The sequence below is a fragment of the Syngnathus scovelli genome, chromosome 18, assembly GCF_024217435.2.
Source record: "Syngnathus scovelli strain Florida chromosome 18, RoL_Ssco_1.2, whole genome shotgun sequence".
Classification (NCBI taxonomy): domain Eukaryota; kingdom Metazoa; phylum Chordata; class Actinopteri; order Syngnathiformes; family Syngnathidae; genus Syngnathus; species Syngnathus scovelli.
In genome coordinates, this window is record NC_090864.1 from 4814933 (window position 1) to 4828064 (window position 13132).

The 13132-nt window shown below is 47.2% G+C and overlaps 4 protein-coding genes and 1 long non-coding RNA gene across 5 annotated transcripts; 1 reads left to right on the forward strand and 4 right to left on the reverse strand.

The window, feature by feature from the left end:
• Nucleotides 1-633: 633 nt before the first annotated feature.
• LOC125986285 (uncharacterized) lies at nucleotides 634-1566 on the reverse strand. The gene is made up of 3 exons (XR_007487570.1): nucleotides 1508-1566; nucleotides 1171-1303; nucleotides 634-779 (listed from the first exon to the last, which is right to left on the reverse strand). It is a non-coding gene; the product is annotated as an uncharacterized lncRNA (long non-coding RNA).
• LOC125986282 (claudin-11-like) lies at nucleotides 743-2268 on the forward strand. The gene is made up of 3 exons (XM_049749920.2): nucleotides 743-1298; nucleotides 1499-1663; nucleotides 1731-2268. The coding sequence occupies exons 1-3, from the start codon at nucleotides 1073-1075 to the stop codon at nucleotides 2018-2020; spliced, it is 681 nt and encodes a 226-aa protein (XP_049605877.1). The 5' UTR covers nucleotides 743-1072; the 3' UTR covers nucleotides 2021-2268.
• Nucleotides 2250-5392, reverse strand: LOC125986277 (probable cationic amino acid transporter). Its single transcript, XM_049749911.2, has 8 exons — nucleotides 5037-5392; nucleotides 4678-4914; nucleotides 4390-4607; nucleotides 4162-4308; nucleotides 3873-4081; nucleotides 3547-3782; nucleotides 2940-3410; nucleotides 2250-2829 (listed from the first exon to the last, which is right to left on the reverse strand). Exons 1-8 carry the CDS (start codon nucleotides 5338-5340, stop codon nucleotides 2498-2500), a joined length of 2154 nt encoding a protein of 717 aa, XP_049605868.1. The 5' UTR covers nucleotides 5341-5392; the 3' UTR covers nucleotides 2250-2497.
• A 2650-nt stretch (nucleotides 5393-8042) lies between these two features.
• rpl22l1 (ribosomal protein L22-like 1) lies at nucleotides 8043-9548 on the reverse strand. Its single transcript, XM_049749965.1, has 4 exons — nucleotides 9420-9548; nucleotides 8622-8735; nucleotides 8339-8460; nucleotides 8043-8248 (listed from the first exon to the last, which is right to left on the reverse strand). The coding sequence occupies exons 1-4, from the start codon at nucleotides 9426-9428 to the stop codon at nucleotides 8104-8106; spliced, it is 390 nt and encodes a 129-aa protein (XP_049605922.1). The 5' UTR covers nucleotides 9429-9548; the 3' UTR covers nucleotides 8043-8103.
• A 321-nt stretch (nucleotides 9549-9869) lies between these two features.
• Nucleotides 9870-13101, reverse strand: LOC125986313 (eukaryotic translation initiation factor 5A-1). The gene is made up of 5 exons (XM_049749964.2): nucleotides 12982-13101; nucleotides 11457-11644; nucleotides 11247-11351; nucleotides 10906-11037; nucleotides 9870-10829 (listed from the first exon to the last, which is right to left on the reverse strand). Exons 2-5 carry the CDS (start codon nucleotides 11622-11624, stop codon nucleotides 10764-10766), a joined length of 471 nt encoding a protein of 156 aa, XP_049605921.1. The 5' UTR covers nucleotides 11625-11644; nucleotides 12982-13101; the 3' UTR covers nucleotides 9870-10763.
• Between the last annotated feature and the right edge of the window lie 31 nt (nucleotides 13102-13132).

Here is a 13132-nt window from a genome sequence, read left to right on the forward strand (position 1 = left end):
TTAGTGTACAGAAGAGGATTAGGGCCAGTGAAGAAAAAAAGTGGGAATTCTCACTTTAAAGTCAGAATTCTGAGTTTAAAGTCAGAAACCTGTCACCAGCAATGTTTTGTCCACCTCGTCCGCCTTGCTGAAGCTTGTTAGAAATGATCAAGATGCCATACAGCAGCGCCTCTTAGTGGGCACAAACAACGACAAACTCCTTGACTTTTGAAAATACCTTTCACATCCACTATGGAAATCATCCCTGGCCCTAATCCTCTTCTGTAAAGGCCAAACTGTGTAAGGCTTTTTTTTTTTTAAAGAAAAGAAAAAAAGACCATGTATAGTAGAACAAAAATGTCTAGTCACAAGAATGTGACGCTTGTGTCCACAATAGTGAATGATGGACAACTCTCAGCTCAAAACTTCAAGCAGCCTTTGAGGCAGAGGCAAGACCAACATGCAAAACCGAATAGAAAGCAGTGTGTGGTACCTTTTGTAGATGTTGGTCGTGATATGTTCAAGTACAAGGCCAGCAGCATGTGAAGACAACACTTTCATTGGGGAAACAGCTTCTGACTGCAGAACACACAAAACATAAAAAAAAAAAAACATGCATACAACAAAGTAATTCACCTGTAGGTCCCACATCACGTCCACCAACCAAGCCAACCTTCTTCTGCTTCTCCTGCAACTTAGCAACAATTCCATCATGGCAGGTCACCAAATGGCTTTTAAATAAGAGCCAGGTTGTTGTAGTTTGCTTTGTGGCCAGCAGGTGGCCTATGGACACAGGTGAGCTGTTGGAAAGGTTTGCTGTGAATTTTCTTGAAGACATATTTTTCATGCCTAGCAGCATCTGGCTCATCTTTGGCTATGCATCTGCTTCAGATTTACTTTAGTGCGTCCACGTGACTACTTGCACCTTTTGTGCGCCGCACCCATTAAAGGTCCACACGGTCTACCCCAGCGCACCCGTCCACAACTCAGGAGTTTGATATTTAGGGAATACGAGTATTCATTATTTTACATTCAATTTTGTGTACTTTTCAGCTTTCTTTGAGGTTTTTGGACTATCTTGTGTGTGTGTGAGATGTCTCCAGTGTGTCGGCAGGCGTGCGGCAGTTTGTCCAGCCTGGCGGGCTGGGTGTGCCTCATTGTCGCCGCGGCGACCAACGACTGGGTGCGCACCTGTGACTACAGCATGGCGACCTGCGTCCGGATGGATGAGCTGGGGTCGCGCGGCCTCTGGACAGAGTGTGTGATCGCACCCGCGCTCTATCACTGCACCGCGCTCAACCAGATTCTCAATCTGCCTGGTAACCTGCACAACATCATATTTTAAAGTCGTCGTGACATCATCATGTCTAATCGTCTAGCTGTGTGTCTGTGCGTGTGTGGTCAAAGTGTTTTCTTGGTGTGCATATACTAGTAGAAGTTTGTGTGTGCGTGTTTGTGTTTTTTGAAGTCATTTGTGTAGACGCGTGTGTTCAAGTTGTGTGTTGTTTGCAAATATCAGCCCACGTACAGGCTTCCCGTGCCATGATGGTGTGCGCTTGCCTGTTGGGTCTTCCTGCCATGTTGTTGGTGCTCACGTCAACTTCCTGTGTGCGTCTGCCACATGACTCTGCCGCCAGCAAGAAGAGGCGGGCCCGGGTGGGCGGCAGCCTCATACTCCTCATGGGTGAGAGCATGTGTGTGTTTGGCGGTGTGATCTTTGTGTGAACGCGTGACCATGTGTGTGTCCTCAGCTGTGCTGGGCCTGGCCTCCACTGTGTGGTTCCCGGTAGGCGTCCATCAGGAAAAGGGTCTGATGTCCTTCGGCTCGTCGCTGTACTGCGGCTGGGCAGGAGTGGCGCTCTGCTTCCTGGGCGGCGGTGTAGTCCTCTGTTGCCATGGTGATGTAGATCCCCGCGCCTTCGCCAGGGAGAGCAGCTTCTTCTACTCCAGACAGCGAAGAGGAGGAAGAGAAGGAGGAGGAGGAGCCAGCGCCAGCATGATGGATGTGCCTGCTAATCATGCCAAGAGCGCCCATGTGTGAGGGTGAAAATGTCTAAGAAGTAGAGCTGCACACAACATACAAAACATGACTTAGTCATGATGGGGTGTGGATTGAGTTTTTGAGGAAAACGTAAATTAGATATTGATTGAATCCATTGTGGAAGCAGGCTGTGGAAATTGGCAAGCCCTTGTAAATACTTTGCAGATGCGCTGCCGTTTAGCTCATACATGACAACATATTACCCTTTCTCTAATGTACTCTAAAATAAAGTTTTGCGACTTTTTTAAGTGATGTTTATTTTACCTGAGGAAAACAGCACAAGCACAACAACATCAACGCAGGGGAAAAACAAAGGTTCTCAAACTCACTAAGAAAAACTGTCAAACACAAGCTGGAAGCTGCATTGCCCTTGGCCACCGAACCTCGAATGGTACCAACCAGAGCTGCTGTGTGTGTGTGTGTGTGTGTGTGTGTGTGTGTGTGTGTGTGTGTGTGTGTGTGTTTGTTCTTGTGTTGTCAGTGGTTATATCCATCATCAAAGCTGTGATCGTTTGTCTGCCTCAGTCCGCCGTGGCTGCCACCTCCTCTCTGGTATCCAAAGTCGTCATCGTCCTCGCCCGGGCCCCTGTCGTACGCATGGTTCTGATAATGCAGGTCCCGCTCCTCGGGGGCGGTCCAACCTCGGTAGGGTCCGTTGTCCCGCTCCCGTGGGTCACTCTCGTGGGCGGAGAAGGTATCATCCAGGTGGTCGTCAAAGCGTTGGTAGGAGCTGGCATGGGCTTCCTCCTCGCGAGCGCTCACCTCCAGAGAGCTGTGCCACACGCCGTACAAAGCGTAGATCAGCAGGCCTGGTGACACAACCACAAAATGTAACTAAATGTGCTTGACGAGGGATACGTACACATTGGATGATGACACACAGATAGTATAGAATGCAACGACGTCATTGTGGACTCACCGATGGCGCACCAGATGGCGAAGCGCACCCAAGTGAGAGGTGACAACTTGAGCATCAGGTAGCTGTTGACCAAAATGGCCGCCGCGGGAACAAAGGGGACGTAGGGCGCCATGTAGGCCAACGTCCGCCCGCTCTGAGGCTGCCGCACCACCGTGAGCAAAAGTCCGGCCAAGGCGGCCGCCAGCAGCGCTGCTGTCAGGCCCCAAACAGCGGCGCCCTTCCCGACGCCCTGCTCCACGCCAAAGATGACCGTGCTCCACAGCAGGAAGGAGAGGAAGAAGAAGGCCAGGGTGCAGCGCATCACCGTGCGGCCAGTCCAGGCTGTGGGCCGCGCCAATGACGAGGGGACGCCAAGCCTGGCTAGCAGGTTCGGGTAATGAGCTCCCAGAAGCCTTTGCAGCGGTGACGCCGGGCCCGTGTGGAAGTCGCTGGGCTCGCTTTCGTGGTCGGAAGGATCACCAATGGAGGAGCCTGAAAAGAAATTCAAAACAAAAAGGGTGCGCTTGATTATCTGACATGTCTTTGCTTAAGCAACACAGGTGCATTATTGTGTACATGCTAGTGTTGATGCTTCATGATCCTGTGAGTTGATCCAAATGCAACCTACAGTCAACATCCGGGTGGTCTTTGCCAGGAAGACCCTCGCTTTCCGCGCCGTCGGGCTGGTAGCGCAGCAGCAGCACGCAAACGCTGACCAGCGTGTACGCCAACAGCGTGCCGATGGACATCATCTCGATCAGGTCGCGCAGACTCACCAGCAGAGCCAGAAATGAAGCCAGAGTCCCGGAAACCACGCAAGCCGCCGCCGGCGTGTGCGTGAATGCTGACACTTGAGACAGGGACCTGCGCGCACACGCATGACATCGGAGCGTTTCAGTCATGAGTGTGAGCGACGCTTGTTTGCCTGTGTCCGCGTGGAGCTGTTCCGCTAACCTGAATAAGAGTCCGTCTGAGGCCATGGCGTAGATGACTCGCGGCATCGGGAACAGCGAGCCCAGCAGAGACACGCTGAGGCCGGCGATGGAACCCACCGCCACTGTGTACTTCCCCCACAGGAAGCTGTGCGCCGCGAACATTTCCATGAGAGGCGCCGAGCCGTCGATGAGGTCGTACGGAACCATCAGGGTCAGGATCACGCTCACCTGTCACACCAAATGTAGAAGTACATTTATTAGCGTCATTTTTGTGTAGACACGTAACTGAGATACTTTTCCGTACTCACCGACACGTATGCGCTAAGACAGGTGACGAGCGAGGCGGTGATGGCATAGGGGATGGAGGTGTTGGGGTTCTGCGCCTCCTCCCCTGTCGTGGCGATGATGTCAAAGCCGATGAAAGCGTAAAAGCAGGTCGCCGCCCCCTGCATCACCTGAACGCCAACCGACAAGCAAACGGTGCTCACGAGAAAATCTATCTTGTAATGATTATGGAATGAGTAACAACAACTCACCCCCGACCAGCCGTAGGGCAGGAACATGCCGCCCTCCCAGTTCTTGGCAGACAGGAAGAAAAGTCCCGCCATGATGATGAAGACCCAGACCACCATGTTGACCAGGTTTAGGACGTTGTTGAGTCCCACCGAGTTGCGCACGCCAAGGGCCACGATCAGCGTCACCAGCAGGACGATAAACATGGCCAGCAAGTCCGGGAACGTGTCCTCGCCTTTGCCTGCAACAAAAAGAAAAACAAACAGAAAGTTTCTGTGTACTGATTGTACCAAAGAACTGCGAGCACTGACCGAGTCCTTTGAGCGTGCCCAGGTGTGCGATCATGTAGTGACTGATGCTGTGATTGGCCAGCGAGTCAAACATGCTGCTGAGAGCCGACGCCCCTGCAGCCGTGCCGATCAGGTACTCCAGGATCAGGTTCCAGCCAATCAGGAAGGCCACGAACTCGCCGACTGTCACGTAGCTGTACGTGTAGGCCGAGCCCGTCGTCTTCGGCACGCGGACGCCGAACTCTGCGTAGCACACACCTACGAGCATATCGGCCAATCAGAACGCCAAATTGCACTGCGACATCGCCGTCAGATGGGATGTCTAAAGGCATTTTTAATCCTAATTGTTTTTCCAATTAAAACCAGTGCTGCCGACTCACCTGACAAAACGGACGCCATAGCGGCTATGACGAAGGACAGGATGACGCCCGGGCCGGCCACGGACTTGGCAACCAGCCCGGCGACCACGTACATGCCGGTGCCCACGCAGCTGCCCACCCCCAGCGACACCAGGTCCAGGGTGGTTAGCACCTTGGCCAGTCCCACCACGGAGCCCCCCGGCAGCTCCGTTAGGTCTTCGTGGCTGCCCCTGTGCAACATAGCGCCCACCGGCTTGGTACGCAGAAGCCGTGAGCAGGTGCGGTACCAGAAATCCGCCCAGGACATCCGATGCAGCCACGACATGGCGGCCACCAGCTGTGCTCACCGGAGATGTCACTTCCTGGTATTCTCTGGTCTTCCTAAGTCCAGTATCAAAAGTCTACAGTTAGTGCAAAATGCCGCTGTGAGGCTGCTCTCACGGTCAAGAAAATTTTATCACATTACCCCAATATTAGCCAAATTACATTGGCTCCCAGTCCATTTAAGATGTGACTTCAAGGTTCTTCTACTAACCTATAAATCACTGCATGGCTTAGCGCCTTCATATCTCGTCGACCTAGTCGTTCCTTATGTTCCGTCTCGTAACCTTTGTTCGCAAAACGCTAGTCTTTTAGTTACACCGAGGGCCAAAAAAATGTCTGCAGGGTCTAGAGCATTCTCTATTCGGGCTCCAGAGCTTTGGAATGCCCTACCAATGGATATTAGAACTACTACCTCAGTAGAAACATTTAAGACACGTTTAAAGACACATTTCTATGAGATGGCCTTTAACTAACTTGTAGTGGCCGATTTGGCCGGAGTTTGTTTTGTTCTCTCTGCCCACCCCCTCCCTGGCTGGGGGAGGGGGTTAGGTGGCTCAAAAGCTGATAGCGGCTAGCAGCTAGCTGGATTCTCGGGGACCAATTCAAGATGAAGAAACTGCAGCTCAACCTCCTTGAAGACACTGCCAGGACAATCGAGGGCACCTCCGACATCCATTTTTTCATTTGATTTTCATATTATGTATTACTTGTGCCCTTTCTGCATCCATTACAACCTGGTGATCCTGAAAGGGGGATCCTTCCATCTGTGGTCCCTTCTCAAGGTTTCTCATTTTCCCCTGGCAGGGGTTTTTTGAGTTTTTCCTTGCCCTTTTGGGAGCTTAAGATCAGGGGATGCTTTGAGAATAATTGTCAATTTTGGCTATGTGAAGCCCTTTGAGACTGTTTGTGATTTAGGGCTATACAAATAAACTTGACTTGACTTGACTTCCTGGACAACGCCATCCTCTTGGCAAAAACACAGGTGGTAAAAATACTTCAAAAGAGGTACACATACTTGTTATGGTAGTAGATAGAAAAAAATCTACACACCCCTGCTAAAATGCCAATTCAAATGATTACATTTTTTCGACATGAATGTGATCTGTAATGTGTACAACTCAATTAAAAACCATGAAATGTTTTCATGATGGGAAATAAACGTGAACAACTGAGATATTGTAGTTGTATAAGTATGCACACATTCCATAAAGGAGTTGGCAACATTTAAAGGGCATCGGATCAAAGCGCAAATAAAGTTCTGGTGTTCTCGCGAGCTTTTCTAACATTGCTAACATGCTGCTAACATTGACAGTTAATTGGAAATATTTATTATCATAATTGCCTCCTTCTGTCTTTCAGTCTCTTAATCCATTTATGTAGACGGCAGCAGAAACAAAACATTGTACAAAAAGCGGCAGTAAAGTTATTTGCAAATAAATAAGTACTATGCACACAGGCCGAGCAAAGTGGTTTTACCTGATAATGTGCAGTGGAAAGATGGCAGGAATGAATGAGAGGAAGGAGGTAAAGAAAGCGTCATCAGTTCTCCCCAGCCAGCCGAGCGAGGCTCTTTTCTGAAACATTTATGAAGAGAGCGCAGATCAACTTTCACATCACAAAAGGCAAAGAAAAATTCACAGCAATTCAAAAGCACAAAACCTTTTTGAGCCTTATTTAATAAAAATGTCTCACTTGCTGATGTAATGTAACTTCTACACCTGAAAGCCAGAGCATACATGTCTTTGTTGTCATTCAGTCGTAGAAGGGAAGATTTTGCCTGTGTGCTGGCCAATTTATTCAATTTTATTGATTTGTTTGCGTACTGGTCGTAGTGGTGCTAGTAGTAGGGACGCTCCTCACCTAGTAATGAGACACAAAGAGTCAGATAACTGGCAGAGTTACATGACAACCACAATGTGACAGCACAAAGTGGCCTCCAGTAGCTCTTTCAATGAACAACTTCGAGTAAACTTTGAATCCTTTAAAGTCTCTCAAATTCAGAATATTTGCTCCCTTTTCTGACAACTTCATTAATGGTAAACCTTAAAAAAAAAAAAAGAAACCTATCATGACTGGTCCGTGCCTGTGTAGGGTACCCAAAAACAAGGAATGCAGAAGACTTCCATGAGCTGCTAAAGTCGAAGCATTCCTAAAGCTGATGGACAACAGATGAGTGGGTCACATGACATTCACCCAATTCCAAAAAAAAACACATCAGAACGTCAAAATAATCTCCTGTCTGTTTTTTACCTTGTCAACAAAAGTTGTTTTCAACTTGCAGGTATAACGATGATGATCCTTTAAAACACACTAAAATGTATTTCCTTACCAACACACAGTATTTTTACATCAATTTACAATCTCCACAGATTCAGTCATCACCTTAGAACTGAGGTATGTGTTGACAGTACTGTCCTGTTAAATATATATTTATTTTAATGTATTTCTACTTATCTTATATTTATTTTACACACAAAAATAAAGACCATGTCATTTCCCTTAACGAGAACATGAACACTGAAAATATGCATCTTATCTCAAGAAAAGTTGACCATCTTGATCTTTGGCGCCATCTAGTGACACTTCAGCGTACTGCTGGATAGAGAGAAAATCACACAAGGACTGATTTACAGCACCTCATCACAATTGTTCCAACTGATTAATAAACGAGAATAAAATCATAAACAAAATGAATAAAAACACTGAAGAGTAATGTGTTTTTTTTTTTGTTCAGATTTATTGTCATGATAAAATGGAAGAGGACTCAGTCTTCTGCTTCAGACTCTTCGTCATCCTGGCTAATCTGGAAGTAGCGCAACTCATACGTTTCCTTGTCGGAGGCCACCACTCTCAGCCAATCACGCAGGTTGTTCTTTTTCAGGTACTTCTTCGTCAGGTACTTTAAATACCTTCAATGGGTCAGGTGCAGATTTCAATACCACAACACATGACATGGGGACAAAAGAACAAAAGTGTGACAGTGCTTTTGCATTTAATACCTTTTGGAGAACTGCTTGTCAGAGCTGACGTTGATTTTGTTCTTCAAGCGGGCGACAGACACGACGTTCCCAAGATTGCCGGTCTTGCCGTTGACCTTGATCTTCTCTTTCAAGAAGCTTTCCTATTGGGCAGAACACAGTGACACGCTAGGGAAGAGAACCCTAGCATATTGGGAGCTAGGGAAGGGCGCCCTAGTCCGCAAACCCCGTTAGCAGCCTGCTATTCAAAGAGCAAACAACAATAGTCAATATATTTGTTCTTTTAAAAATTCAGACTGCTTACAAAGTTGGCGGAGTCCATGATGCCATCCTCGACAGGGTGAGTCAGATCCAGACTGAATTTCCAGCCAGGCCCCCTTTTGCTTTTTTTGCTGGCAAATTGCTTCTTCTGACGGATCTGTGACGTCACATCGCAGAAGTCAGAAACACAAATGCTGTCACTTCGCATCTACTATTGAGTTCTAGTTACAATTTTTAAGTTTTTAATATTTTGGCACTTGATTTCTTGCGCTGCTGTGACAGTACATTTTCCCGCTGTGGGATGAACAAAGTTCTATCATCATCATCATATATGTCATAACATATTAAAAAAAAAAAAGGTATGCACAGCCTTACCTATAGAACAGCGTATTCACATATAATCCCATTCATTTGTAACATCCTGTTCATGTGTCTTGGTGACATTTTGATACCAAGTAATTATGCTCTTTGGTTCGGTACGCATAAGAATCAAGTCGAAGTGCGTTTATGAGGTTCGGGTGGACAAGAAACGTGCTTAAAGGCAGTTGTGAAAGTTTGAAAGTGGACGTCAGTTGTTGGAAAAGGGGTGTGATTATACTATTGTACTACTACTTTTAATTAACGATTTTTCATTTTCTTATGCAAAATTCTACGCTAGTAACACGTGCCGGCTAGCGCTGCCAAGGTAGTTTCTTTCTATGGTTAAAGTGAGTTCAAGTTCACACTAAAATCAACCAGCAGCTTTCTATGCCATTAAATGCACACGCAATTCATGGACTTCCGTGTAACACCGTGTAAACGTAAAAATTCATTTAAATGTGGCTGAGTAGCCTGGACTCACGGGTGCCATGTTGGACAGCGGGAACCGGAAAGGAAGAGCAGGAAGTGACGCAGGGTGAGGTTGGCTACGCGCTTACCAAATGTGGTCAATGCAACAAAAATAAACTTTTGAGATAACCAAGTTGTTTTATTATGCAGACAGAGACCGTTCTGCCATTTTGTCCCCAAAATAATTTGCTTAAACATTTTAGGCACAAAAATAACGATTGAAAATAATCATTTGAGCCACAAAGATGACGTTTCAAATATGACGTAGACTTCAAAGTTCGACGGAAAAAAACCCGTCAATCATTAATTCCTACGAAGGCTCCATCCAGACCAGATTAGAATTTATGTAAACATTTATGACTCGAGTATCCTGAACTCATGTACATTGTTTTAATCACCTTTAAGAGAAATAACCGTTAACTGGGTAATAGTCATGCAGCAACAAGACAAACGTAGACGTGTGCAGAGTTTATCCATTTGTTTCAATGTTTTATTTCAGCCATCTCCAGTCAGGTGACAAAGGCCTCGCGTGAACAAAAAGTTTGCGGCCACCACCCTCCCCAACCCGATTTTGAGTTCCTTAAACAGAAAGCTCATTGCAAAGCGCCTCCCACTTGTCTGAAGCTCACACTGCATTCAAATCGCACCTCTTGGATAACAAAAAAATTCACTCGTTTAGTATTGGGAGGGATGGGTGTTTGCACGCGAGCCTCACAGCATTTTGAGGGACAAAAATCACTCACGCGTCTATATTAAATGGTAGGAGAGGTGAGGGGACTTCCTGGTTTTGCAATTTGCAGTGCTGGGGTGGAGCAAAAGCGGCCAGAAGCGCTCACTGCTGCCGCCAACATCCCGTCAATGGAGAGGTTCGACGTCAGAGGGGCACCCCCCCAAGCGGATCTAGCATCTACAGGGGCCCGCGCCTCGTTCTACAAGATTTTATTCTAATGAATATTTCTAAAACCAAAAAAAGATGCAAACGCTGAATCCCATTGTTGTTATGTCAACAGTCAGGAATGTGAGCAACACTGTGAAGGTCAAAGGAAGCGGATGCAGAGAACAGGTCATGTTTTTTTCTTTTGAAGTTGTTTCCTAGAATTTCATTTCATTACATTACATTTTAGCCAGTCAGCTGTTTCCTAAAAAGTTATCAACAAAATGTGAGCAATCGGGTAGCGAGCTGCACTCAAATATTTCCGACAGCGATGAAAGAAAGCGAAACGAGAGGAAATCAAGAAATGACATAAGCATGATTGAGGTTGTCAGTGAAGGCCGACGCTTTGGTGACAGAACCAATGAGAATGCAAGAGACTGGTTGTGGGCGGTGCTTGTTGCCAGGGCTGCAAAGTCCGTCTCCTTATTTGTTGGTCAGGACCTTGGTAGCCACGGCGCATTCCTCCCCCATGGCAGACATGACGGTGACCTGCCAAGTTAGCGAGGCATGTGAGCTGTCATGTGAGGGGTGTGGGTGGGTGTCGTGTGCATCACGGAGAGCTCACCAGAAACTCATCGCCCCCCTCAAACTTGGACTCAATTTCCTTGCCGACTTCGTTGTCGGGGACGCGCAGGTCCTCGCGGATGTCGCCGTTGTCGGCCATCAAGCACATGAAGTTTTCGTTGATGTTGAGCAACTGAGAAGGGAACCAACGGCTGCTTTCAGGGTTATTGCCACAAACGCATGTGATGCTTTGGTGCCCTCTTGTGTATGTTGGTGCAAAGGACTGGCAAGTATGATTAGCATGAACCATGAAAAGAAATGCATTAAGAGTTTGATATCTGTGTTTTTAAATGTAGCGTTCCTAACTGGAGTGAGCGCACGGCGTGACTTCTGCAAACATACCTGATAGTCTAGCCTCTTGATAGAGGGGACATCCATGTTGTGGGTGGAGGGGCACATGTCTTCATACTTCTTCTGAGTGAAGATGTCGATGCCAGTCAGGTTAACCTGTGTAACAACAGAATTGATATGGGTAAATGAGATCGGTATTTATTTCAAATCATTAGCACAAAAAATATTTTAAATAAAGGTGGATGGCCATCATGGCGTCACCTTGGCGTGGCCGTGCTTTCCGGTCTTGGATGTGGACATCTCCACGATCTTGCAGGGACGCCCCTTGAGCACCACAAAGCCGTTCTTACGCAGGGCCGAGCACTGCATGGGGTACGTAGCAGAGGCGCCGGACTCGACGGTCCCGAAGTCGAGCTCGGGATCTGACATGATGCAATGCTTTTGGGCTGCTGGAACGCAAATTAACTGTGTTAAATTAATTCAAAATCAGATTCAAAGTTCAATTACCTCCAAGACTTTATTTGTAAATAAGTAGAGATGGTTTCACGCCTTCAGAGAAATAAAATTTTCTAACCTTAATGCGCTTCCAAAGATATTTACAAGCACAATATGTATACCACAAATTAATAAATGCTACTGCTTAATAGCATTTAAGAAATAATAGCTCTTGATGATAATCTAACTAAAAAGTTCAATTTACCTCCGAGCTTATTGTCACTGTTTAACGTTTGCTTACTTCAACTTTTAACATATGTCATACATACAAGTTAAACCATTTGGAAAAGAGCCATAAGTGTCTAAAACGACATGACGCCGACGTTCATGGAAAGCTTTGACTAAAGCGTTGATCAGAAGAAAAAAAGTACACCAAAAGAAAAAAAAAAGACTTTTGGTGACAGTGAAACGTGGACGCGCTGACGATGTGCTCGCGTCAACACGAGGCTGCTTGCTCATCTAGCTTTTTGAAAACAAATGGCTAGAATAATATTGGCGTCGATAAAGTCCAACATTTTGAGCGCTCAGCGATATACAAGGACACATTTGACAAAGTTGCAACATTGGATGTCAACATTAAAAAGTTAGCAAATGCTAACATTGGTTAGCCGGCCCGTATTTTTCCTAATGATCCTCAAATCGTCCCGTTGTCGAAACATTTCACAAATTACATTTTATAGTGACATCGTGTCTTTTAAATGTCCTCGGTCGCTTTCGGCGATTTTGGCGAGTGCCAGTAAAGCGACGTGAAAACGAGCTGCGTGTCGGAATTAATCTAGAAAAAAAAAGCAAAACACACGCGGGCGCTCGAGTACCGTTATGTGAGTTAGCGACGCCATGCTAACAGCCGCTAGCCGCCTTAGCAGTCCATTCAATTAAATCGCCATTAAAAACCACAACGGCGCTCGCTCGGGAATTGCTCCGCGCGGAACAGGACACGATGGCGAGCCGAGCGGACCGCTTTCCTTCAAAGACCGTCGATCTAAGCGAGTAAACGGGGCCCTTGTGCGGCCGTTAGTCGATAGGATGACAAGCGACTTGTAGCGGCCGCGCCGCGGTGAACCGATGACGAAGGCCTTGTTGCCGCTGTGCTTTCATTAGAGCCTGGCCGCCCGTGCGACACGACAGTCTCGAAAGTCGCTCGAGACGCCGACAAAAGCGACCGCTGAGAACGCCCGATCAGCGCCCGCCTCTGTTAGATCGCTCCCCGTCCGCCATCACCTGCGCCGGGGACCGTTATTTTGCTTCATTTTCCCCCTCGAGGCACAAACACGCGCCATGCCACACTTACCTTCCAAGGAAAAGAGGAGCGAAAGTGCGCATGCGTGTCCAACTTACTGCAGCATCCGTATGAGAGCGGTGGAGGGAGGGGCCGTTTATCCGCGACGGGTTGCCAGGTTGATGCCCATGTCGGGCACCAACCTGGCAACGAAGCACAAGCG

Bases quoted from the DNA above. Each gene is read 5' to 3' on its own strand.
- rpl22l1 (XM_049749965.1), bottom strand. The intron at 8,461-8,621 runs GTAAGCAGTCTG...TCTGCCCAATAG, and splicing joins TCATGGACTCCGCCAACTTT to GAAAGCTTCTTGAAAGAGAA. The intron at 8,249-8,338 runs GTATTAAATGCA...GACCCATTGAAG, and splicing joins GACAAGCAGTTCTCCAAAAG to GTATTTAAAGTACCTGACGA.
- LOC125986313 (XM_049749964.2), bottom strand. From the start codon at position 11,624: ATGTCAGATCCCGAGCTCGACTTCGGGACCGTCGAGTCCGGCGCCTCT. The intron at 11,352-11,456 runs GTGACGCCATGA...GTTGTTACACAG, and splicing joins GAAAGCACGGCCACGCCAAG to GTTAACCTGACTGGCATCGA. The intron at 10,830-10,905 runs GTGAGCTCTCCG...CTAACTTGGCAG, and splicing joins AGGGGGGCGATGAGTTTCTG to GTCACCGTCATGTCTGCCAT.
- LOC125986277 (XM_049749911.2), bottom strand. From the start codon at position 5,340: ATGTCGTGGCTGCATCGGATGTCCTGGGCGGATTTCTGGTACCGCACC. The intron at 4,915-5,036 runs GTGAGTCGGCAG...ATATGCTCGTAG, and splicing joins TATGGCGTCCGTTTTGTCAG to GTGTGTGCTACGCAGAGTTC. The intron at 2,830-2,939 runs GTGAGTCCACAA...TTGTGTCACCAG, and splicing joins CGCCATCTGGTGCGCCATCG to GCCTGCTGATCTACGCTTTG.
- LOC125986282 (XM_049749920.2), top strand. From the start codon at position 1,073: ATGTCTCCAGTGTGTCGGCAGGCGTGCGGCAGTTTGTCCAGCCTGGCG. The intron at 1,299-1,498 runs GTAACCTGCACA...TGCAAATATCAG, and splicing joins CCAGATTCTCAATCTGCCTG to CCCACGTACAGGCTTCCCGT. The intron at 1,664-1,730 runs GTGAGAGCATGT...GTGTGTCCTCAG, and splicing joins CAGCCTCATACTCCTCATGG to CTGTGCTGGGCCTGGCCTCC.